This window comes from Taurulus bubalis (genome assembly GCF_910589615.1).
Source record: "Taurulus bubalis genome assembly, chromosome: 18".
In the NCBI taxonomy this organism is placed as follows: Eukaryota; Metazoa; Chordata; class Actinopteri; order Perciformes; family Cottidae; genus Taurulus; species Taurulus bubalis.
In genome coordinates this window covers 4030366-4054589 of record NC_136606.1, presented here as the reverse complement: position 1 = coordinate 4054589, position 24224 = coordinate 4030366, and the positions used below count along the sequence as shown (strand labels likewise).

Genomic DNA, 24224 nt, shown 5'->3' with positions numbered 1-24224 from the left:
TAGGGGATTACAAAACAATAGAACAGAGATGCAAAACATCTACTCTTGTTGCAGGATCCCTCTGTTGCCGTCTGATGTAAGCGCGCGGCATGAGAATGCTCCGTGTTTTCATTAAAAGACAAGGGCACACCTGGAAGCGCAAGTTTCTGGGGAGCACCTGAGGGCAACAACACTCAAACCAGAGTGCTGACAGCCCGAAAGGAACGCACAAGAAACAGCTGGCTTTCATTTGGCTCAACTGGAAATGCAATTGCCAGACGATTGTGTTCTGTCTGTATCATCTATTGCACCAAAAAAAAGCACAAAAAAACAATCCATCCTCTGGGGTATCGACACTTTACAAGTTAAAGCTCATAAATGTTTCACATTAAATATAAACAAAACACTTGTGAAGACTCACACCACTCCAGCACACAAGAATCTACACACACGAGGCTGAAATCTCAGTGGGTTTGTGCGAGTAATTATTCCTCTGCAGCCGCACCTACAGATGTGCCAGACACACCATTTCACACAACCACAATGTGATAGAGTACTACCATCATTACTGCTCCAAAAAGTACTTCCCAATTTATATATATATTTTGTTTCTGATGGGAGCACTTTTTAATTAGAGAGAGGGCTCTCTGCCCAATTTTACAGTCGACGACTGCGTAACCATTTTCCAACAAAGCTGGATACAATGAAACAGTTGGCGGTAGCACTGCCACAGGCACACACACACACACGCGCGCGCATGCACGCTAATGGCACAGTGACCAAGATAACGGGCACGCCGGCCTGAACCCGAGCAGCTTTGAAAAGATCCGAGTAGAAAAGGAAAGATAGAATAGATGTATGCCCAGAAGACACGTGGAGGACTCGGTGGACATGCGCTGCCGTTCAATCCATCACCGTATCCATTTGCTGCTCTCCATCAAGGCTTCTTCCACTGGAGTAAAACCCTTCTGCAGTAGTGCGGCTGCATTTCACAAATCAACAATTCCAATCCAGGAGAACACATGCCATGACTTGCATACGTACAAATAGGCGACTGTGTGGTTACGGCGACTGACACTCGCATCGTTGACACGCGGGCCGTGCAGCACCGAATACAACGGACAATATCCCACCTTTTTTGTAGTCAGAGGTGTGTGCCTTTTTTTTCTTTTGTCGTGTACTAAAAAGATTCATCGAACAAGCGGACATTGCGATGCAAGATTTGTGAGCAGCAAACAATTCTCACAGCGGGCAAATAAGTGTAACGGCTTCCAACAAAAGCATAGCGGTATAGGCATAGCGGTATAGCAACATAGCGGTATAGGCATAGCGGTATAGGCATAGCGGTATAGGCATAGCGGTATAGCGGTATAGGCATAGCGGTATAGCAACATAGCGGTATAGGCATAGCGGTATAGCGGTATAGGCATAGCGGTATAGGCATAGCGGTATAGGCATAGCAGTATAGGCATAGCAGTATAGGCATAGCGGTATAGCGGTATAGGCATAGCGGCATAGCGGTATAGGCATAGCGGTATAGGCATAGCGGTATAGGCATAGCAGTATAGCGGTATAGGCATAGCGGTATAGGCATAGCGGTATAGGCATAGGCATAGCAGTATAGGCATAGCGGTATAGGCATAGCGGTATAGCAACATAGCGGTATAGGCATAGCGGTATAGGCATAGCGGTATAGGCATAGCGGTATAGGCATAGCGGTATAGCAACATAGCGGTATAGGCATAGCGGTATAGCGGTATAGGCATAGCGGTATAGTGGTATAGGCATAGCGGTATAGCGGTATAGGCATAGCGGTATAGGCATAGCGGTATAGGCATAGCAGTATAGGCATAGCGGTATAGGCATAGCGGTATAGCAACATAGCGGTATAGCAACATAGCGGTATAGGCATAGCGGTATAGCGGTATAGGCATAGCGGTATAGGCATAGCGGTATAGCGGTATAGGCATAGCGGTATAGCAACATAGCGGTATAGGCATAGCGGTATAGGCATAGCGGTATAGCGGTATAGGCATAGCGGTATAGCAACATAGCGGTATAGGCATAGCGGTATAGGCATAGCGGCATAGGCATAGCGGCATAGGCATAGCGGCATAGGCATAGCGGTATAGGCATAGCGGTATAGGCATAGCGGCATAGGCATAGCGGTATAGGCATAGCGGTATAGGTATAGCGGTATAGGCATAGCGACATAGTGGCCGGCCACCAAACAGCGTGGAGCGTAGAGCAGGAAGTCATTACCAGATACTGTACATGTGTGCACACCCACACAAGCACATCCAACTGGGCTACATATGAATACATCTTTTCTTCTTCCATCCATATCTTGACGAATGAATTCAAGGTCACATGAATAAAAATGGGCTCCCAACTCCCAATGGATGCGTGAAACCGAGTTGCACTGCTTTGTTTTACGGCAGGCGACGTCAATAACTCATTTTGTTGGCCTCAAAGTTTTGACATGATACTTTTAATAACACAATTCGCTTTGGATCCTGTTGTACACATAACGGTTCCTCTGCAAGTCAATACATTGTTATGAATTATCTCCGAGATCTTTGTGTACTCTCAACACACACACACACCTACACACACACACGTAGCAAATGTAACAACTGCCAACAGCAGAATAATGATCCGCGTGGCAGCTTTTCATCAAGCAGCACAGTATGTAACAGAGAAAGAAAAAGCCCAGGCGGCCTCCAAGAATGGTATATTATCCTTTCTTTGTGAAGTCCGCAGACAAATCCATCCTCGGAATCACATTTTTTTTCTCACGTTGACATCAGGAATACCTGTAGATGTCCACCAAAGTTCACCCTCCAGAGCTTTTTGTCCTTTTTGAGTTCAAGTGTAGAATGAGAAGTTGTTTGTTTCCAGGTGTTTTGTTCTAGTGTTTGTTTGAGCGTGTCCCAGTGTTAGTTTAACGTGTCGCAGTGTTAGTTTGAACCCCGTTTTGTCTCCTCGTAGCGAGGGCTCAAAGTGTTGGCTGGTTTGCATAATAACACAACTGGCCTGTGGGTTAATTCGGCACTAATTTCCCTTCATACATATCAATCAGTGTGCCGTAGATGGGGATGTTTACCATTAAGCTGCTACAATTTGCAAGTTGTCAATCACGTGTTGAAGTGAAGCGTCACATTAAACGTGGGTATGACACTAATGCTAATAATTATGGTAACCCTCAGCTTTAGTGCCCAGAATTAAATACTTTAAAAATGATAAATAGGCTACAGTAGGAGTAGTATATTTTATCTTGCATATAGCCTAATTAATCTTCCCCAAATGTATCATGACAATTTGATGAGTATGGATAAATAGTGATTTAAGTGTGCAATCTATATATAGTTTTTTTTACAGAGGAGCAGTTACATTAGACAATACTAATAATCTACATTTCAGATGTTGTGCTCATTGCTTAAAATGCACTGGGACCTAGTTGTAATGCAACAAGGGTCATGGACTAGAAATAGTTCTCGTACATTTGAATACTGATGAATAATGCACCGTGGGTGAGAACATCATAACGCCGTGCTATTCTTGTGTGAACTGGGCAATTTGCACCGAGTCACCAACTTCTTCCCCGTGTGTGTTTGTGCTCGTGTCTCGGGTTTGTTTTCAGTAGTAAACCCTACAGAGAATTTATAGAGCTGCATTGCAAATATCCTCTCCTCTCCATCGCTACAATTATCGCAGAGATTCACTGGATAATTGGCCATGTGCAAATGATGGCTTAATTACCTGTGGGGTGGAAAGAAAGAGACTGAATAACTGCAAAAACAAGACAGTGTCAGTGTGAGGACTCACTCAGTCATTAGCTAGTGTGCGGAAGCTGCACTGCGGCTGAGGTTAGCGAAAGCTCACGGCAATGGCATGACATGCAACTAAAACATTTAGATAAGGAGAGGTGAAATGTGGTCGGAGAGATGGGAGGGAATATCTCACCAGCATGCCATTGAGCATGAATTGTGAATCATATCAGTACATGGCCCAATATGGATGTATTTCCAAGGCTAATTAAATAAAAACGCAATAACGGGAAAGAAACAGTTATTCCGGTTACGGGCACACTAACATTCCCAATATTCAATCAAATGAGTTTGCGGAAAACATCCAAAAGCAAACCGAAAACTATTTGTACATTTGAAGAAATAATAAGTCAATCCTAAAGTGTTGAATGAGAGGTATCCTGGTGTTTAAAATAAGAAATGAAACCATGTCACCTGGAATCAGCAGGTACTGGCTGGCTGTGTGCCCTTGCTTCAGCGCTTAAAATAGCTGTACCTGTCTCAAGGAATAATACCGCTGCTGAAGGGTGGAGGTGGAAACTCCATCCAATTGGATGAGAAGGCAACATATCCTTATCTGTGTACGGCGATGATCACGTTGCATTAGAGCTCTTAAATATTTAAAAGGTTTTGAATTGTATGACTGATCTCCCCGGGAGAGGCAAACATAACTATGTCAATAGGCTTTTTGCCACCGGCCCAGAGTGTGTTTGTCTTGTACAAAGAGAGCTGCCGTGGCCCCGGATCTATATTAACAAAGATGTTCTCTGGCTGCAGGAGTGAGATTTGGCAACTGTGCCGAGAGTCATCTGGTCACAGACCTCCGCTGTCAGGCGCCGGCTTTAGAAATTGTTCTCACTTGAGTATTTACCTCTTGTTTTTCACGGCCCGATCTATGCCGCTTTGAGGAAAAAGCCCCGTCTCACGAAATATTCTGGAGTCCTCGGTGAATAGCAATGGGTCTGTGATGCTGAAGAGTTATCTCTGCAGCGTAATTGCACAGAGAAGGATCAATTATTTATGAGAGATTTAGCCTCATTAATCTGTGAAACGTTTCTGAAAGTACGATCATTTTATTTTTTCCTCATGACTTAGTGTTTTGCAGATCTTTGCAGAGACATGAATTTGCTCTTTGATGCGCAGCCAGTTTCCTTGACTGTCTCCCGTGAAATAGTGTTCTTTGACGGCTCTTCCCCGGCGCTTTCAATGAATCATTATCTGTGCCAATGTTTGCACTCAACCTGTCTTTTTTTTTTCCTCCCTTTTTGTCTTGCAGCTGCACACTGACCTCGATGGGGGGGAAAGTGCCGTGAAGTACACTCTCTCGGGAGACGGGGCCGGCTCCATTTTCACAATTGACCAAACAACTGGGGACATCCACGCCTTACGGAGTCTCGACAGAGAGGAGAAGCCTTACTACACCCTACGCGCCCAGGCTGTGGACATCGACACCAACAGGCCCCTCGAACCCGAGTCAGAGTTTGTCATCAAGGTTCAAGACATCAACGACAATGAGCCTAAGTTCCTGGAGGGACCGTACACGGCCACCGTCCCCGAGATGTCCCCAGTAGGTCAGTGATCCTTTGTTCCGCCCACGAAAGACAGAAGAACTTGTACTTTACTTAATTAATAAGAATCCTTTGCACTTTGTTTCCCCCCGTCTAGAACTACAACAATGGTTCTCAAACTTTTGTTGTCACGCCCCACTTTGGAGGAAGAAAAATGTTCGTGCCCAAACGAAATTGGAAGAAAATGGTCCATGCTAAATTTAATTCGCCCACTCTCAATTAATGCTCAATGTTGAGCTGAGATCTGTTTTCTGTTTTGAGAGGCGCAACAGCCGATCTCACGCACCAAAAGTACAGGCATTTCGCTTAATGTATTTATTAATGAAAGTTTATGTCCGTGTACTTTGTACTTTTGTACTATGTGAAGTTCTCGTGTAGCTCATGGGGAGAGTGGACGTCCTGAAACTACAAGATCCTTGTTGTCCCCATAGTTTTCATGTCCAAGTGTCCTCCCCCACGTCCCACCTGCAATAACTCCGTGCCCCACTAGAGGGGCGCGCCCCACAGTTTGAGAACCACTGAACTACAGAATAAGAAAGTTTCAGGAGCATCACAGGAACAACCAGAGGTGCAAAGCTGCTCCCCCTCCCCAGATTTCGACACTTCACAGTTAGTTATTCTCGGTGTGCCCTGAGTATCTTTCTCAGCTTTGTCTTCAGACGTTCCCCCTAAAGGGAGAACAGATCAACGTAATTCGCCGCGAGGATGGTTCCTCTTGATCTAAATGTCGCTGAAGCACCTCAAAACTCTAAAAATCTCAGTCTCTAGAGCATGCATGAAAAGAAGAAGGAAAAACAAGCGAGTAAACACTCACATGCTGCGCAACAGTTTACTTTAGAATCAGAGCAGCTGCAACGTTGATCACAAACACATCTCGTGGGGCGGCAACCGGGGTATAGCGGTTAGCGCTGGGGTTTCGACCTTCCATGTGAAGTTTGCGCGTCCTTCTCTCCGAGTTCTCCGGCTTGCTCCCTCAGTCCAAAGACATGCAGGTTAGGTTAATTGATGTCTCCTTGTGTCAACACTGTGATGAGTCTGGGAACCCGTCCAGGGTGAACCTGCCTTCGCCCTTCGGTATTCCAGCTGGGATCGGATCCAGCCTCCCTCCCGCGACCCTGAATAGGAGAAGTGGTTACAGATAATGGATGAACGGATGGATGGACATCTGGTGTGACCATTAACGCAGAGTCCAGAGATTAGCTGCAAAAGAAAACACCCGCAGAATGAATCAAGTAGACCAGTCATTCCTAAAAACTGGGTTTTCTTTTTCTAGTCTTTTATCTGACATTTCTATCTCTAGGACATCTTACAGCTACAAAACAAAGCCTGGACATTTCTATTTATCTGATCCTTGTAGACTATAACATTGAATCTGACATGAAAGGCTGGCGGATGATCTGTTTGTTTTACTGATGAGAGGTTAACAAAAGAAACATTACCTTTTTATTTAATAGAAAGTAATTATCTTTCATTTAGAAAATAGCATGAATGTTGCTATCACATTTCAATATTTTCTAATGTCTAATTATCTTATTTGATGATGGACAGTCTGCAAAAGTCATTTTAAAACATCTTGTTCATGCTTTCTTTGCATGAATGAAGATACATGCCATTAACTTTACATCTACTGATTAAGTATGTCAGATTAATTTAGTTGTTGAACTTGTAGTTCAAAAAGAATGGTAGCAGAGGCGATGAACTTTTAATCCCAGTATAGTGGAAGTGAGCTTCGTAACTGGTTCCCTCGACATAAAGCCAATGGGATTTTTTCATTGGATTTTGGATTATTGCAGAAAATAAGCTCTGTGGCAAACCCAAATTCACGATACTTACACCTTTTGTTCAGCAAGATAATCTCCACACCACTTTCATCATTTTCTGCACTCTGTTTTGCATCATGCCTCCACAACTCTGGATGCCACATTTCCCATGATACAACAGGAACGCATCTTTCATTAGATGCATGTCGTGCATCGTATGCGACGTTGGACTTCATGGAGCATAAATGTGAGCCAGATATTGGCAACAATATCAATCAATATCAGTCTAACTGCAAACACATTGCCTGTAGACTCGAGACTGTAGGTTTAAAAATAACTTGTGTTTTCTCACTCATTACAGTTGAAGCCATAAATATCACAGGTAGGAATGATAAGCTTCGCCAAATTATGCATAGTGACACCACTATCAGAAATATACCATCTGATGATACAACTGAGAGTCTGAACTAGCCGCCCTCACACACTTTATGTGGGATGTAATATTAACAAAAAACTAAAGTCCTTATCAATATTAATAGCAGCGAGACCTGTGTGATCAATGGGTTCATTGACCGCTACATCCTTCTTAATGTCTTTGGCTAGAATAGATGTTTTTTTTCTTCTTCTTCTTATGTTAGCAGAGAGAAGCAAAAACTAAAAAGGGAGAGATGCTGAATATAAATATGCACAATAATGGTTGGTAATGGAGACTATATGGACAGGTATTATGAAATCAATCACTCATAATCCCTTGGAGTCGCATGCAATTAGTTTACCCATGAATCACTAAGAAAGCGACAGAAAAGGTATCTCAGTGAGTAATTAGTTTATTTCAAACATTTCCAAATACTCAATATCAGATCTGTGCACGTGACCCCACAGAAGTCCAGTAGTCCTCCCAACATCGGCTCTCTTTGTGAAAACAAAGCATCTGTATGCGCCGTGCACTGTTCCAAGTTAATTGCTTTACCTTTTTACATCCCGGTGGTTTGTTGAATATTGTGATTTAAACCATTTTTAATTAAGTCAGATAGATAATCCATATTTTAGCTGAACTCTGTATTCCCCTCCTGTGTTTTTTTTTATCAACAATGACCTTTTCGAGCCATTTCCTCCGCCTGGCTCTCACTCACACACCTTTGAATTTCCACAATTGCGTGAATGGAATCTAATCTCCGTGTTTATTGTCTCACTGATGCGGCGAAGGAGCTCTCGGCTTCGTCTGCGAAGCTCAAAGGCTTTTAAACTTTTTTCCCCGCATCTGAGCTCGCGGGTCTGTGGATTGAAACACATGTCTACGTTTTATCTCATCTGGTGTGTGTGTGTGTGTGTGTGTGTGTGAGATGCAGTCCTTCCTCCCTGGCATGTCTAATCAGGCATGTGGGGTTTTGTTCGGACGGATTGAGACGCTAATCTCCCTCACCTAATGTTTTAATGCCATTGTTAGCGTCTGCTGCGACTGCAAAGCTCATTTAATGCACAGCAAGTTCTCTACGGACGCCAGCAGCTCCCCAGAATTCAGATTGACCGTGTAAATATCCTCCTTCCAGTGTCACCTGTTCACCAACGTGCTTTTTTAAAAACCTGCAGTCTAAAACATTTTTTTTTTACACCTCATGTTTGTGATTGATTCACTGAGCGCTCGGCCTGTGAAGTCAAACTTCTCTGCAACTAGTCTTTCTAAAAAAAAAACCCACCAGGCTCGTGGAGTCATACAGTAGTCCGGCTGACGCAGCATTCTTTATTTATCTATTTTGGTTACCCCTCTCCTTAAACTGGAAGCTCTGGACTGAGCCTGCTGAATTTAAATACGCGGTAAATAAGGAGCGCGTTCGATGCCAGCCAGTTAATGAGGATGAGCCAAAACCTCCAACAAGTAATTATTCTGTCCTCTTACCCTGGCAGTTTGGAACGCCGCCACCCTAATGCTATTCTTGCCATGGCCCTTTTGTTTTCTTAATGGTAGCATTGTTTAATGAATAGTCGCACAAGAGCCTCTTTTCCTTTTTTTTCACCCTTACTTTATTTGTTTTTAAATAATGCCCACTTAGAAATGCTGCAAATGTGCAACGCAACACATACAGCGGGGTAATCGAACGGCATCTCGACACGGCCCTCCTCTTCCTCCTCCTCCTCCTCCTCCTCCTCCTCCTCCTCATTACACCCCATCAGCGACTTTGACCGTTCACTATCAGCCGCCGCTCTCTCGGCTGCGATTCATCATTCATTAGTGTCGGGGTGGGATCGTTTCGGTAAACCGATGAACTTCAAAGAGTTTGGATCGCGGTCTCGTGAGGAAACAAATTAAGTCCAAGTCAATATGTCTTTCCACTCCTCTCGCCCCTCCAGGGACGTATGTGACGCAGGTGACAGCCACAGATGCAGACGATCCCACGTACGGAAACAGTGCCAGAGTGGTGTACAGCATCCTCCACGGCCAGCCGTACTTCTCTGTGGATCCCAAAACAGGTACGCTACCTTTTTCTTTGCAGGCTCGTGTGATACAATCTAGTGAATCCGTCAGTGTAACGCTCACAAGCATCCACACGATCGCCTCCAACAATGGCTACCTCTGTTTTTTGTGCACGAGGCAAATGCAGCGACATGAAAACAGTTATTTAGGCCATTAGTTGTGAAGTGTATGTCTGATTGAGTGGCTTCTACACCGGTCATTCCCAAAAGGCTAGGTCGGGACCCAGTGGTGGTGGTACGCCAAATAAATTCACAAGATTTCTTCCATGGTTTTTAATTTATTATTGATATCTGCAGTACACATTTGAGCCATAAGAGGGAGCCTGAATGTGTGTATTGTTCTGTTAAGTACATGGCCTACTTATAACGTTGATATTAAAATGGCCGAAAACAGAATGAGATGCATTTATTTGCTTATTTGTAAAGTATTTCAAATGAAACAAAGTTGCGATTTATAAACTCTTCAGAATGGCTTGTTTATCTATTAACGATAATTTGAGGTGATGCGGAAACAATAGTAATAATGCTCAGAGATGTTACGCACAAATTGGCTCTTTATAGATTGATTTATAGATATATGCTTGTCATTTAAAAAAAGTGGGGAGGTAAAAACGTTTTGGGAGCCATTGTTCTCGATATCTACAAGAACGAAAAGACTTCAATAAATAAATAATTGAATTATACAGATACAAAATACAGGACCCATCGTATTCAAGCACTGAATTTAAATCAATCGACATTAACATCTAGCATTTCCTATAATCAAAAAGCAAAACAGATATTCGCTTCAGAGAGAGGTACATCAAATATCGTCAGATGCTACACTTTATTTTAAGTAGAGTGTCGTAGCTCTAGTTGCTAGCTTGCTAGCTTGCTGTGGTGAAGGAATGCTATCGCTTTTGGAAACACATCAAAATGTCGCGTGAAGCCACAAAGTGACCGCAGAGAAGCACCAATGAGTAAAAACGGCTTGTTAGCTTGAATGGAAACGACAAAATAATGCATTATTTAGTCAGTTACGCATTATTATAGTCAGTTACACATTATTTAGTCAGTTACATATTATTTAGTCAGTTACACATTATTTAGTCAAATACGCATTATTTAGTCAGTTACGCATTATTATAGTCAGTTACACATTATTTAGTCAGTTACACATTATTTAGTCAGTTACATATTATTTAGTCAGTTACACATTATTTAGTCAAATACGCATTATTTAGTCAGTTACGCATTATTTAGTCAGTTACGCATTATTATAGTCAGTTACACATTATTTAGTCAGTTACACATTATTTAGTCAGTTACGCATTATTATAGTCAGTTACACATTATTTAGTCAGTTACACATTATTTAGTCAGTTACGCATTATTATAGTCAGTTACACATTATTTAGTCAGTTGCACATTATTTAGTCAGTTACACATTATTTAGTCAAATACGCATTATTTAGTCAGTTACACATTATTTAGTCAGTTACACATTATTTAGTCAAATACGCATTATTTAGTCAGTTACATATTATTTAGTCAGTTACACATTATTTAGTCAAATACGCATTATTTAGTCAGTTACACATTATTATAGTCAGTTACACATTATTTAGTCAGTTACACATTATTTAGTCAGTGACACATTATTTAGTCAGTTACGTATTATTTAGTCACACATTATTTAGTCAGTTACACATTATTTAGTCAGTGACACATTATTTAGTCAGTTACGTATTATTTAGTCAGTTACACATTATTTAGTCAGTTACACATTATTATAGTCAGTTACACATTATTTAGTCAGTTACACATTATTTAGTCAGTGACACATTATTTAGTCAGTTACGTATTATTTAGTCACACATTATTTAGTCAGTTACACATTATTTAGTCAGTGACACATTATTTAGTCAGTTACGTATTATTTAGTCACACATTATTTAGTCAGTTACACATTATTTAGTCAGTGACACATTATTTAGTCAGTTACGTATTATTTAGTCACACATTATTTAGTCAGTTACACATTATTTAGTCAGTTACGCATTATTTAGTCAGTTACGCATTATTTAGTCAAATACGCATTATTTAGTCAGTTACATATTATTTAGTCAGTTACACATTATTTAGTCAAATACACATTATTTAGTCAGTTACACATTATTTAGTCAGTTACACATTATTTAGTCAGTTACGCATTATTTAGTCACACATTATTTAGTCAGTTACACATTATTTAGTCAGTTACGCATTATTTAGTCAAATACGCATTATTTAGTCAGTTACATATTATTTAGTCAGTTACACATTATTTAGTCAGTTACACATTATTTAGTCAGTTACACATTATTTAGTCAGTTACGTATTATTTAGTCACACATTATTTAGTCAGTTACACATTATTTAGTCAGTGACACATTATTTAGTCAGTTACGTATTATTTAGTCACACATTATTTAGTCAGTTACACATTATTTAGTCAGTTACACATTATTTAGTCAGTTACGCATTATTTAGTCAGTTACACATTATTTAGTCAGTTACACATTATTTAGTCAGTTACGCATTATTTAGTCAAATACGCATTATTTAGTCAGTTACATATTATTTAGTCAGTTACACATTATTTAGTCAGTGACACATTATTTAGTCAGTTACACATTATTTAGTCAGTTACACATTATTTAGTCAGTTACGCATTATTTAGTCACACATTATTTAGTCAGTTACACATTATTTAGTCAGTTACGCATTATTTAGTCAAATACGCATTATTTAGTCAGTTACATATTATTTAGTCAGTTACACATTATTTAGTCAGTTACGCATTATTTAGTCACACATTATTTAGTCAGTTACATATTATTTAGTCAGTTACACATTATTTAGTCAGTTACGCATTATTTAGTCACACATTATTTAGTCAGTTACATATTATTTAGTCAGTTACACATTATTTAGTCAAATACGCATTATTTAGTCAGTTACATATTATTTAGTCAGTTACACATTATTTAGTCAAATACACATTATTTAGTCAGTTACACATTATTTAGTCAGTTACACATTATTTAGTCAGTTACGCATTATTTAGTCACACATTATTTAGTCAGTTACACATTATTTAGTCAGTTACGCATTATTTAGTCAAATACGCATTATTTAGTCACACATTATTTAGTCAGTTACACATTATTTAGTCAGTTACATATTATTTAGTCAGTTACACATTATTTAGTCAGTTACACATTATTTAGTCAAATACGCATTATTTAGTCACACATTATTTAGTCAGTTACACATTATTTAGTCAGTTACATATTATTTAGTCAGTTACATATTATTTAGTCAGTTACACATTATTTAGTCAGTTACGCATTATTTAGTCAGTTACACATTATTTAGTCAGTGACACATTATTTAGTCAGTTACACATTATTTAGTCAGTTACACATTATTTAGTCAGTTACGCATTGTTTAGTCAGTGACACATTATTTAGTCAGTTACACATTATTTAGTCAAATACGCATTATTTAGTCACACATTATTTAGTCAGTTACACATTATTTAGTCAGTGACACATTATTTAGTCAGTGACACATTATTTAGTCAAATACGCATTATTTAGTCACACATTATTTAGTCAGTTACACATTATTTAGTCAGTTACGCATTGTTTAGTCAGTGACACATTATTTAGTCAGTTACACATTATTTAGTCAAATACGCATTATTTAGTCACACATTATTTAGTCAGTGACACATTATTTAGTCAGTTACACATTATTTAGTCAGTTACACATTATTTAGTCAGTGACACATTATTTAGTCAGTGACACATTATTTAGTCAGTTACATATTATTTAGTCAGTTACACATTATTTAGTCAGTGACACATTATTTAGTCAGTGACACATTATTTAGTCAGTGACACATTATTTAGTCAAATACGCATTATTTAGTCACACATTATTTAGTCAGTTACACATTATTTAGTCAGTTACGCATTGTTTAGTCAGTGACACATTATTTAGTCAGTTACACATTATTTAGTCAGTTACACATTATTTAGTCAAATACGCATTATTTAGTCAAATACGCATTATTTAGTCACACATTATTTAGTCAGTTACACATTATTTAGTCAGTTACGCATTATTTAGTCAAATACGCATTATTTAGTCACACATTATTTAGTCAGTTACACATTATTTAGTCAGTGACACATTATTTAGTCAGTGACACATTATTTAGTCAGTTACACATTATTTAGTCAGTTACACATTATTTAGTCAGTGACACATTATTTAGTCAGTGACACATTATTTAGTCAGTTACACATTATTTAGTCAGTTACACATTATTTAGTCAGTGACACATTATTTAGTCAGTGACACATTATTTAGTCAGTTACACATTATTTAGTCAGTTACACATTATTTAGTCAGTGACACATTATTTAGTCAGTGACACATTATTTACAACGGCTGCTGCCGTCGGCTTCCCATCTGCAGCAGTTCAAAGCGGACGGAAATAGGTTCACAACTGGCCGATACGGTGGAATCTGTTTGCCGGTTTACGCCGCCTCATCCCTCAGCTTCCACAGAGCACACACTGTGACTGCATTTCAAAACTGATGCTGGGAGAAGTAAAAAAATAAACGAAAAAATATCAAAGCGTTAAAAGTCAATGTTTGCTCTGCTGGGCCTGCATATATCTTCAAAACGCACATCAACAACACATAACACGCACCAAATAAACACTGCGAGGAAAGGGTGAACAAGGATAACATGCTTAAATCTCACAGAAGGATCCGTCACCCGTCTCCGAAAAAAAGATGAATTGATAAGAAATAATAGCAGTCTTTGATTTTGTGTACACACGTGTTGGGGGTCTGCGGATCAAATGGTACATCCTCACACCCTCACTGTATTAAATGGAGAAAAAAGTGGAGGGAAAAAGTGCAGACCCACCTAGCTGCCCGCTTCCTTTTAGCCTGCCAACCTCCCACTGACCTAGCTATTAATCTGCAGTACAAACGCTCTCTGATCTCAGGGTCTCTGATCCTCAAGTGAATCATTATATGGCTTCTCCAGAGTTCCCTATTGAATGTCAAGTGTCTCCAGTTTGTGAAACGACCTCTATTTTAGCCTTGGAGAGAGCCGCACAAGCAGCTTCTTCCTGGGGAGCGAGCTCATGGAGTTGGCATCCGACATGTTTCAAAGGATCTCACGTTTACCACGTCTTCTTTTGTCTGTATGTCCCGTTGCTCTCGCCAGGTATTATAAAGACCGCCTTGCCCAATATGGACCGGGAGGTGAAGGAACAGTACCAGGTGTTAATCCAGGCCAAGGACATGGGGGGCCAGCTGGGGGGGCTGGCCGGGACCACCACCATCAACATCACCCTCAGCGACGTCAACGACAACCCACCCAGGTTCTCCAAAAGTGAGTGTCGTTTAGCAACAGCGACTTTAGTTTTCGCAAAACCAGAATAATGCAGGTGACCTGACGCGTGTTCACACATTTTATGATCGGGGAAATAAACACTGTGCAATTACAACGAGGCAGAGGAGAGGGGGGGGGGGGGGGGGGGGATTCATCATGTCTACTCGCTGTAATTGCTTTTCATTACTTGTCATTATGTGCCATCGTAAGCAAACGCTGTTTATTTAGCATGATTGCGTCGACGTACCGCCGGCAAATAAACCAGGATTGGTGTTATTTCGCCTCAGGGGGGCAGCCGGCTATATGTAGATCGGGCCCTGACCGGGGATTGAGTCGGTGTATTTAAACACTGTATCTCATCCGGTATTTGGAATTAAGCCGCTAAACCAGATTTATTCGATTGTACCGTGAAACGCCAAGCTGGGCGGGGGGGGGGAGAAAAAATAAAAGTACAAATACTGTAAATATGTTGATCTGTAAAACCTCCTCTGCTTATACGAAGCATCACTATATCATTTGTATGCAAAGAAAAATGTATTCTATTACAGAATCAGCACGTGTACAAGCAGAAATACAGGATGCAGTCTCTTCAGGCATCGTGAGGTCTCCTCCGAATTTAAATACGGGCAGTCTGACGGTCAAGCTCCTCTGGCTGCGGGGAAAAGATGATATTTCCATAATGCTGTCACAGCACAGAGGTGCGGGCCAAGTCCGGCGGCTCTTCTGCCCCCTGTCCCAAATCCCTTTCTTTGTTGCCTTCTCCCTTCTATCAGTGGAGGGCTTACGGGTCAGACCAATAACAAAAACATGAATGTGTGGTTTACTTATATTATTGCTGCATGGATCCATCCCACATCTGTTTTTTCCATAAATCCCCCCTTATAGATTAAGTATTTGTAAACCGTCATTCCTCTGATGGCACCAGATGTGTGAACATGTAATGGTAATGACTGATAGTGGTGTGTGTACGTCTCTCTGCATGTGACTTTGTTGGATTATCATCACAGGAGATCGTGAACCCGCTGACAGCGGCGTTTAAGGGGAGGCGGTTTTTCATGCACTGATCAATTTTGAGATTTTTGACTATTTTGCTGCAATAACAAGTCTTCTGTCAGAGAAAACTGCAACTACTTTGTATATTTATGTCTGTAGTTTTCTCCTCAATTCACTAGCAGTGTTGTAATACACATGTATTTGTCTTCATAATGTAAGTAGTCAACTGGTGAAGGGTCAAGACAACATCTATTAGAATATTTACCCTGTTCACCTTCAGTGGTGAGACAAAATGAGTTTTTTGTTCTCTGCCATAAATCTCCACTTCAGTCGCATCCAGCAAACCTTCCAGTTTCATTCCCATCTGTATGCTGAGGGGTTTGTTCATATATCATTCATAGCCTGATTCACACATGTGATTCCCGATTCTTCCTTTTTTTTATGGCTGTTGGGTGTATTTTCTGATTTATGGAGAGAGACAATATGTGAAATATGTAACAGCAACAATGAGCAGATTTCTGATTTTTTTTTAATGAATGCATATTAGCACATGGATAATAAGACAATGCTTCATTTGCATATTTAAACATACACTTTTGAGAAAACTCAAATAATAAGTGCCTTAATGCAAGTAATAAACCGGGGATTTTTCATAGAGGTGTATATATATTTATATATTTTACCCTATTCATCTGGGGTGTCTGCCCTCAACAGCTGTTTGCTAATTTCTCTTCAACAGCAGCTCCCCGTTTTGGCACCGGCGCTATGTCCTGTCTTTCAAAGGACATGAACCTGAAAAGACTTTTGAAATTAATGCACGTCCTTGAAAGCACTTGATTATTTATTGAAATCACGGGCAGCCAAATTCACCCGCGCCTCAGCTCGCCTCTCCAAAATCCTGAGGATCAACACTGAGGGAAAAAAGCCCAGATCCAAGGTAGAAATTGAAGTAACAAATTGAGGAATAACAAATGAGAGGGAGCGCTGGAATATGTACACACAGGGTTCAGACACATTCTGACCAATGGGTTTCATGACTTTTTCATGACTTTAAATCAAATTTCCATTACAAACATTTAGTGAAATCTGGGTGTAAACAGTAAAAAGTGAGTAAATGTAGTATTTAAACTAACAATGAGAACACAAAGCATACAGTAAACCTTAAATGACACAAATGAATGAGAGACAATAGTTTGATTAAAAGAATAAACATGTATATAGATGCCTGTATGGATGCCTGCTTATATTTTGAGCGTCTTTCTTTTAACGTTAAGAACACATGAATATAACACATCTCCATGACTTTTCCAAAACCTTTGGGATTTTATTTTTTTCAAGGACTTTTCCAGGCCTGGAAATAACCATTTTAAAACTCCATGACTTTTCCATGACTGTAAGAACCCTGTATGTACACAGAGGTGTAGCATGGTGTTGCGCAACCTCAAGCACAGGACTCATTAGAGTCAACATTTAATGCAATATTTTCCAAATCACCGAAGCAAATGCTGGAATTTTTGGTTTTGACTCGGTACCTTATTATTTTGGTCCTCCCCCAAAAATAAGAAGCGTCTCTGCCAAGCGGCTTCTCCTGTCACACCGCGAGTGCCTCGACACTCGTTGTAGACGCTTGTGTTCAAGTTCATCCATCTCCAAGTTTGAAGCCATTTCATGTCAAGCGGCACTATCCTCAGAAGGAGAGAAACTCCTACACACTTGTCTTCCTCTCCCGCACACAGCCTTCCTCAATCTTAAGGTTTGTTTGTCATACGAGGGCCAAATAAATCAAATTCCAAGAAGCAACTCATATTTGCTCTTGGCTGTTTCTTTGTTGCTGCAGCAGAGGAAGGTGTCAAGTTTCATCAAATGGAAGGAATGCGTTCAATTATTGTTAACAATACGGGGACGCCGGTCCTGAGTACGAGGAATACAACAAATATGACCAAATAGATGTTTGTAACCTTTTGATACATAACTCTTTGGAATAAATGCTCCACCTGAACGGCACACTGGAGTCCGTAACATTTCCTGAAGTGACAGGATGGCGTGATATAATGACGGATGTGAGACATTCCAACTCCTCAGAATAATTTCCACGCCATCTTCACGGGTTTTTTTGTCACTGAATTGCCGGCGGCGTCTCGTCGCGGTGCCGACCAGGTGTTCTCTCCGGATTTGTAGCGCAAACGTTTTTCACGAGCAGATGCTATTGTTCAAACGGCTAGCCGCCTCAGAGAGGGAAGGCGCAGGATAAAAAAAAAAGAAGAGAAGAAGAAGACGAATCCACACCCATTGTCTGGAGTGAGTGATAATCAATCAATGCTCACAGTTTGTTTGCTTGTAGGTTTCCTCCTCGGCGGCGCTTCCAGAGCCTCGGGGCTCGTGTGTTTCTCGCACAGGTTGAGCTCGCCAATTACAAGGAGCCGAGCAGCCTTGATGTCCGAGCACGTCGGCTTTGAATAATGTCACGCCCGTGTAGCCACAGGGCCGGCTTCAGGCAGAGCATATCAGCTGCTCTGCCTGTGGCCGATTAAGACACGGGGGTGTGAGGAGCTCAGCGCTCCATCCGGTGTTCCAGTGATGATAATAAATGAATAAATAAAGTCAGATTTGTTTGTTTGTTTGTTTGCCGGCAGGTTTCTTCCACCTACGGGTCCCCGAGTCGTCCTCAGTGGGCTCCGCCGTCGGCAGGATCAAAGCCCACGACCTGGACGTCGGGAGAAATGCCGAAGTGGAGTACACCATTGTGCCCGGAGACGGAGGCGCCATGTTTGACATCACCACCAACGAACACAACCAGGAGGGGATCATCATCCTCAAAAGGGTACGGAGTCTCAGAGACTAAGATTTATTAATAACAACCTGTATTCAGCACTCACCACTTTGCTGCTCTGGGTTTTTGCTGTAGCATGAATACCTGTTTCATCCATCCTTTAATGCCACTTGTTTCCACCTTTTCACAATAAAAGCCCACCAATATAATAATAAGTCAAAAACCTGTTGAGTGTCATTCTAACGCCACAAATCATTGAAACTTACAAAGTGACGGGACTGGAATCAGTTGGAGTCGGCAGGTAGATACAATGATTTAATGGGAAAAGTAAAAAGCAGGTAATAGGATATAATATTATTATATGAACTAAACACAAAGTACACGGCAGGAACGCTGACATCAGCAACTAATGCAGACAACCTGACGCTGAAACCGGGAAACAGAAGCACTGAGTACTCAGGAGGCAACTAATGAAACACAAGTGGGGGCGGAAACAGGCGGGAAAACGACTAAGGCAGGAAATGAATGAGAGTAATTTTCAAAATAAAACAGGAAACTAAACAAAAGATCACCCAAGATCATGAGATAAAAGGATTACGATGTATTACAACAATAGGACCTGTAATACACTTATGTCAATGTTATGATACTTGACCTTATAAGTCATTACAAAATGCTTTAGTACATGTATTGGTTATTGTTACAAAGCATTATGGATATCTATAAGGGCTTGTAGCTATATAATATCATAAGCAGTATGTCTATATTGCATTATTATGACGTGGGAGTCATTGAAAGACGCTTTTTTTTCAGGAAGTAGTATGTTTGCCGGTGTCACTGCACATATCTGCGGATGATTGAGTGGCTTTAACATAAAACACATGTCAGTTTTTATATTCAAGCTTACCGCAAAAATATAAATGCAAAACAGTGCTCCGCGAAACATCAATAAATCACATCACATCTCGACAGCAGCGTGCCGCATGATGTCAGCGGCAGAGGCATCAACATCAACATCATAGGACAAACCAACGCAGGAAGTAGCTCTTGAAAATAGATATTGTATAATAAACACAGCTAGATGGCCTATATGCTGGAATGCATCCTAACGAGTGTGCAGGTAGCACTTCAACGGGTCGCCGCCGCCCCAGCAGGACACTCTGCAGATGCCGGACTTGAACCTGTGATCTTTCGCTCGTGTCCTTGCAGTCCGAGCCTTAAAGCGCAGCTCAGAGAGAGCGGCGGCGCGAGCTCTCTGCGAGTTCCTGGGCAATATAAAGCATTCACTCAGCACGTCAGGGCCCATTTACTATGCCATATGCTCTTTCTCTCTCCCCGCTAAATGGATTAATGCATCAAGTGCATGCTGACCCACAGCAGGAGGTCCCGGCCTTTTGGTTTTTGCACTCTCGCTGAACCTCACGGCCTCGGCGTCTCATTTGATATCCCGACTTATACCACGCGCAGCCTCTTGCAGAGGCCGTGCTATCGACTCGCACAATGGTGGTGGCGCACCGGCACCAGCGATATTAGAGACGCGTATTATTCCGAGCAGAAATACGACGAGAGACACCGTCTCATTTCCAAGGAGGACCGGCGATAGCCAGAGGTGAGAGGGACATTACGGCCGCCTACTGAAAGGAGAGGGAGAGATGGAGCGCTGCAGCCAGGGCCGTGAGGGCTCATCCACTAAATAGCGAGGCTATAATAAGACTTATTATGCAATCGATTAATTAACATCAGAAAATTTGAATAATTCCATGACCTTATTATGTCCTTCAGCCCTTAGGAGTGATTTAACCATGCGTGGATATTTCACTGTGGAGTTTTCGCCAAACAATTCCATTAATAACTATACTAATACTAATTTTAAACTCATAGTAATACGGCGAGAGCGTCACTACGGCTCCTCGGAAAAAGCCAGCTTTCAAAAAAATGCATTCATGTTTCTGTGTATGAAGTGAAAATCTCCCCCATCTCCCGACCGCCTCCCCCTTCATTTGTGTTTATTCTGAGCTCTCCTCGGGGGTATGGCTGGTTAAAGATGCCAGGATCCATAATATCCAAGCACACTACATAGAAATATTATTATTTCTATACCCACAGGCTTGGCTGTAGAGAGCCAGAGCTTTATTTCTCTTTGGACATCGAATACATTCGGCTGGCGGACGGTGGGCGATAATATGCATTCATGAGAGAGAGAGTCGCAGTAGTTTCTCATTACGGTTCCAGGAGACTACTTTTAGACGCTACACCTACTTTTAAGATTGTGATGTGCGTCAATGCGACACGGAGGACCCGAATTAGATCAGTTGCATTAATGAAATCATCATTAGATGCTTCTCTAAGTGCTCTGTACAGAGGAGCCCCGGCTCGCCCATGTGTGTTTGTTTGCCTCTTGAATCCGTCTGGCTTTCACAGCGTCGCCGGCTGCAAGCCAGGCTGGTGAAAGAGAGCGCGCATGTCTTCAAACGGTGTCATTCTCTGCCGTTTCGGAGCCGCTATACTGAATAGCTCACGCTTCCACCAGCGTGCTACTAAATTACATCGAGTCGCCGTCTCCAGAACAGCTGGCACCATGTTGGCTCGGTGTCTCCGAACGCGCCCGCGCAACAGTTAAGAAGCATACGCATGTGAATGTGTTGGAGTTAGGAGGTCTCGCCCCCACACGCAGCAGACTACACAGGTGCACATGTACGCAGTTCCTTGTGTTGGATGCACCGTCTTGACGTTTCCCTTTTAGCAGGATGAGGTTGACCCCTGTGGCGCGTTTAAATGGCATGTGTTGTCAGTGCTATTGAGCTTCAACAGGGGGTGCCGAGTTTGCATAATGCAGCAGTCGCAAAATGTCTCTCCGATATGGGAAAGGAGAAAAATGTTAATGTCAGAAAGTGGAGATATTTGTAAGCAATGCTTGGATCCCTGGGATGAAATGGATTTCTTTTTCCTGAATGACTTATCTTCTATTTCTCCCAAAAATGCCTTTTAAAGTTTGGGGTACATTTTGGCACCTGAAACACTTTCAATGAAAACATACATACCGGCATCTTGTCAGAAGTGTCATTCTGCTTTAACGCAACCGCTATTATTAGAAGTGGAGACATTGTTAAAAAACAACCTATCTTTAGGCCCTTTCCTCAAAAATTGCATACCCAAACTAAAAAGGGTGTATCTCTGCAACCACTAGGGCTATTTTAATTATTTTGGTTATAATGAAAGGTTACACAAAAAAAAAGGTTTCATGACAGGGCATCCCTTTCAGGATGATTATTTCTTTGAAATGATGCAGCTGTAAGGTTGCACTCTAACCCAAATCATAGCTCAATATGTGAACATTCTCTAACCCAAATCATAGCTCAATATGTGAACATTCTCTAACCCAAATCATAGCTCAATATGTGAACATTCTCTAACCCAAATCATAACACAATATGTGAACATTCTCTCTGCAAAGGTTGACTTTGATAAAGTGAAGCAGAACAAAGTTAGAGAGGGTTTAAAGTACAGAGAACATTCAGGCGAGGTCTCCAAAATTTGCATTTGCGCATATCTGTGACATTTTAATTTTCTCATGTACCAAACCATATATTTCACTTGTATATTACTTATGGTGTTCAATACATCCAAATACAGCAGTTTGGGGCTTTTTTTTCATAAAAAAAGCTACAATTTATAGTTTTATAAAACAATCGCTCATTTTAAAAGGTTAAGTTTAAGTCACAATGAGTTTGTTTAGAAATCGAGTCCTTCAAACTTTGACCAAAACGTTGTAGCTTGTAAACTTCAAATTCACTTCTTAAAGATTAAACAGTGGGTTTTTCATTAGTCTCATAAGTACCTCTCTTTCATGCACATTCACCTCTATAAAATACTTTTAAGGAGTGGTAATGCATCTTTTTTTGGTGTCATAAAGTAGCAGATTGCATCTGTTCTCGTGAATTTCAGGGTGTTTCTGATGAAAGTGTTGAAAATATTCTTTTTGGGAGAGTGCAAATCTGAATTTGTTTGTTTTGTCAGATGTAACAGACTATTTGTTAACTGGTACATTTTTAGTACATGCCCCAACGCACAAAGGTGTGTGATCCTTTGATCCCCCAAAAATATGCAGCTGAGTGAGCAACTGATTCCCTAGCAGTGTTTCACCTCGGGATGCTCCTGTACAAACACATGTGTAAATAACGTATGCATGCGTACATATATTGTATGTGCTTAATGTGCTCATAAGCACGGCTATAGATCATCGTATCGTGACCTTCTCATTGACGGTAATGGCATAACAGAATGAGACAAGAAGCAATTATGATGTTAATGAGGACAGTTATTTGTTTACATCGTGTATACCCTCAATGGATGGCGAGGATGCATCTTTCCCCCCATTGTTTTCCTCGCACTCTTTGATATACTGCCATATAGCAAGCAGGCAGTATGATGTATTCCCTGCAGTGGTAAGCTGCTGCACAAAGGCATTTTCTATTGGGGATACTCTGAGCCCCCTTAACTGACCAAGCCGTGTAATTTACTAAACAACATGTGCCTCTATGCGCGTGGGATTGTGATATTAACAGGACATGGACGGCGTGAGATAGCGAGAGGAGAAAGGATGAGCTGCGCCTGTGGAAAGGTGTGGGGAGCCGGAGATGAAGCCTTTATGAGTTGTTCGCCGTGTTCCAAGAATACTGACCCACCCACAGACTTGTCTCATTTCAGATTGGTGGAATATCCCCAGAGACAGGTGTGCAAATGTGTGCAGACAATCCATCTCACTGCCTCTCTCTCTCTCTCTCTCTCTCTCTCTGTGTCTCTCTTTTGACTTTCCATCTCTTGCACTGACGTCGGAAAAAAAAATCAAATAAAACCCACAGCGGGACGGAGACGAAAAGCCACATTGTGCACTGGAGCACAGTTTGCCAGACCCCAAATTAGAGACTCCGGAATGTTGGTTATGATAAGAGGATCAGGCTGAGTAATGGGTTCAAAGGATGATCATCTGTTTCCCAGTCTGACGATACAGGGGGAGAGGAAAAAAAGGAGTCACCCAGGCATGGAGAGGGGGTTTGCACATCCCATCTGCAAAACATAGGATTATGGGAGACAATAGGTAAATCCACCAGTGAATTCCCAGGAAAAACGTGCAGACAAATGTGTGCACGCAGAGCGCCACGCTACACGTGGACCACTGCAATACGGTTCACGGGCGGCAATAGCACTCCCACGTGTCGGCAGCGTGGGAATGATAACCTTGGGTTGTGTTGGTGAAAGAATTTTTAAGTAAGATTGAATGTCATTTGTCCATGTGCATGTTTATTCACCTCCTCCTGGGAGGAGAAGAGATGGCAGATACATGTAATTGAAATGTGCCGTTCTCGGCCTGGAGGAGCGGCTTTGTTTAATGGCAGCATGTGTGGCACAATATTTGCTGGCTCACGTTCAG

The 24224-nt window shown here is 41.3% G+C and overlaps 1 protein-coding gene across 1 annotated transcript in view; it reads left to right on the top strand.

The window, feature by feature from the left end:
- Nucleotides 1–24224, top strand: part of LOC306751000 (cadherin-12-like) — a gene marked incomplete at its 3' end in the record, with an annotated part of 64402 nt that overhangs the window by 11492 nt on the left and 28686 nt on the right. Inside the window, exons 2-5 of the mRNA XM_079234497.1 lie at nt 5065–5359; nt 9466–9585; nt 14863–15030; nt 18657–18844. Of these exons, the coding sequence (XP_079090623.1) occupies nt 5065–5359; nt 9466–9585; nt 14863–15030; nt 18657–18844 (771 nt within the window). The remainder of the gene's footprint in view (nt 1–5064; nt 5360–9465; nt 9586–14862; nt 15031–18656; nt 18845–24224) is intronic.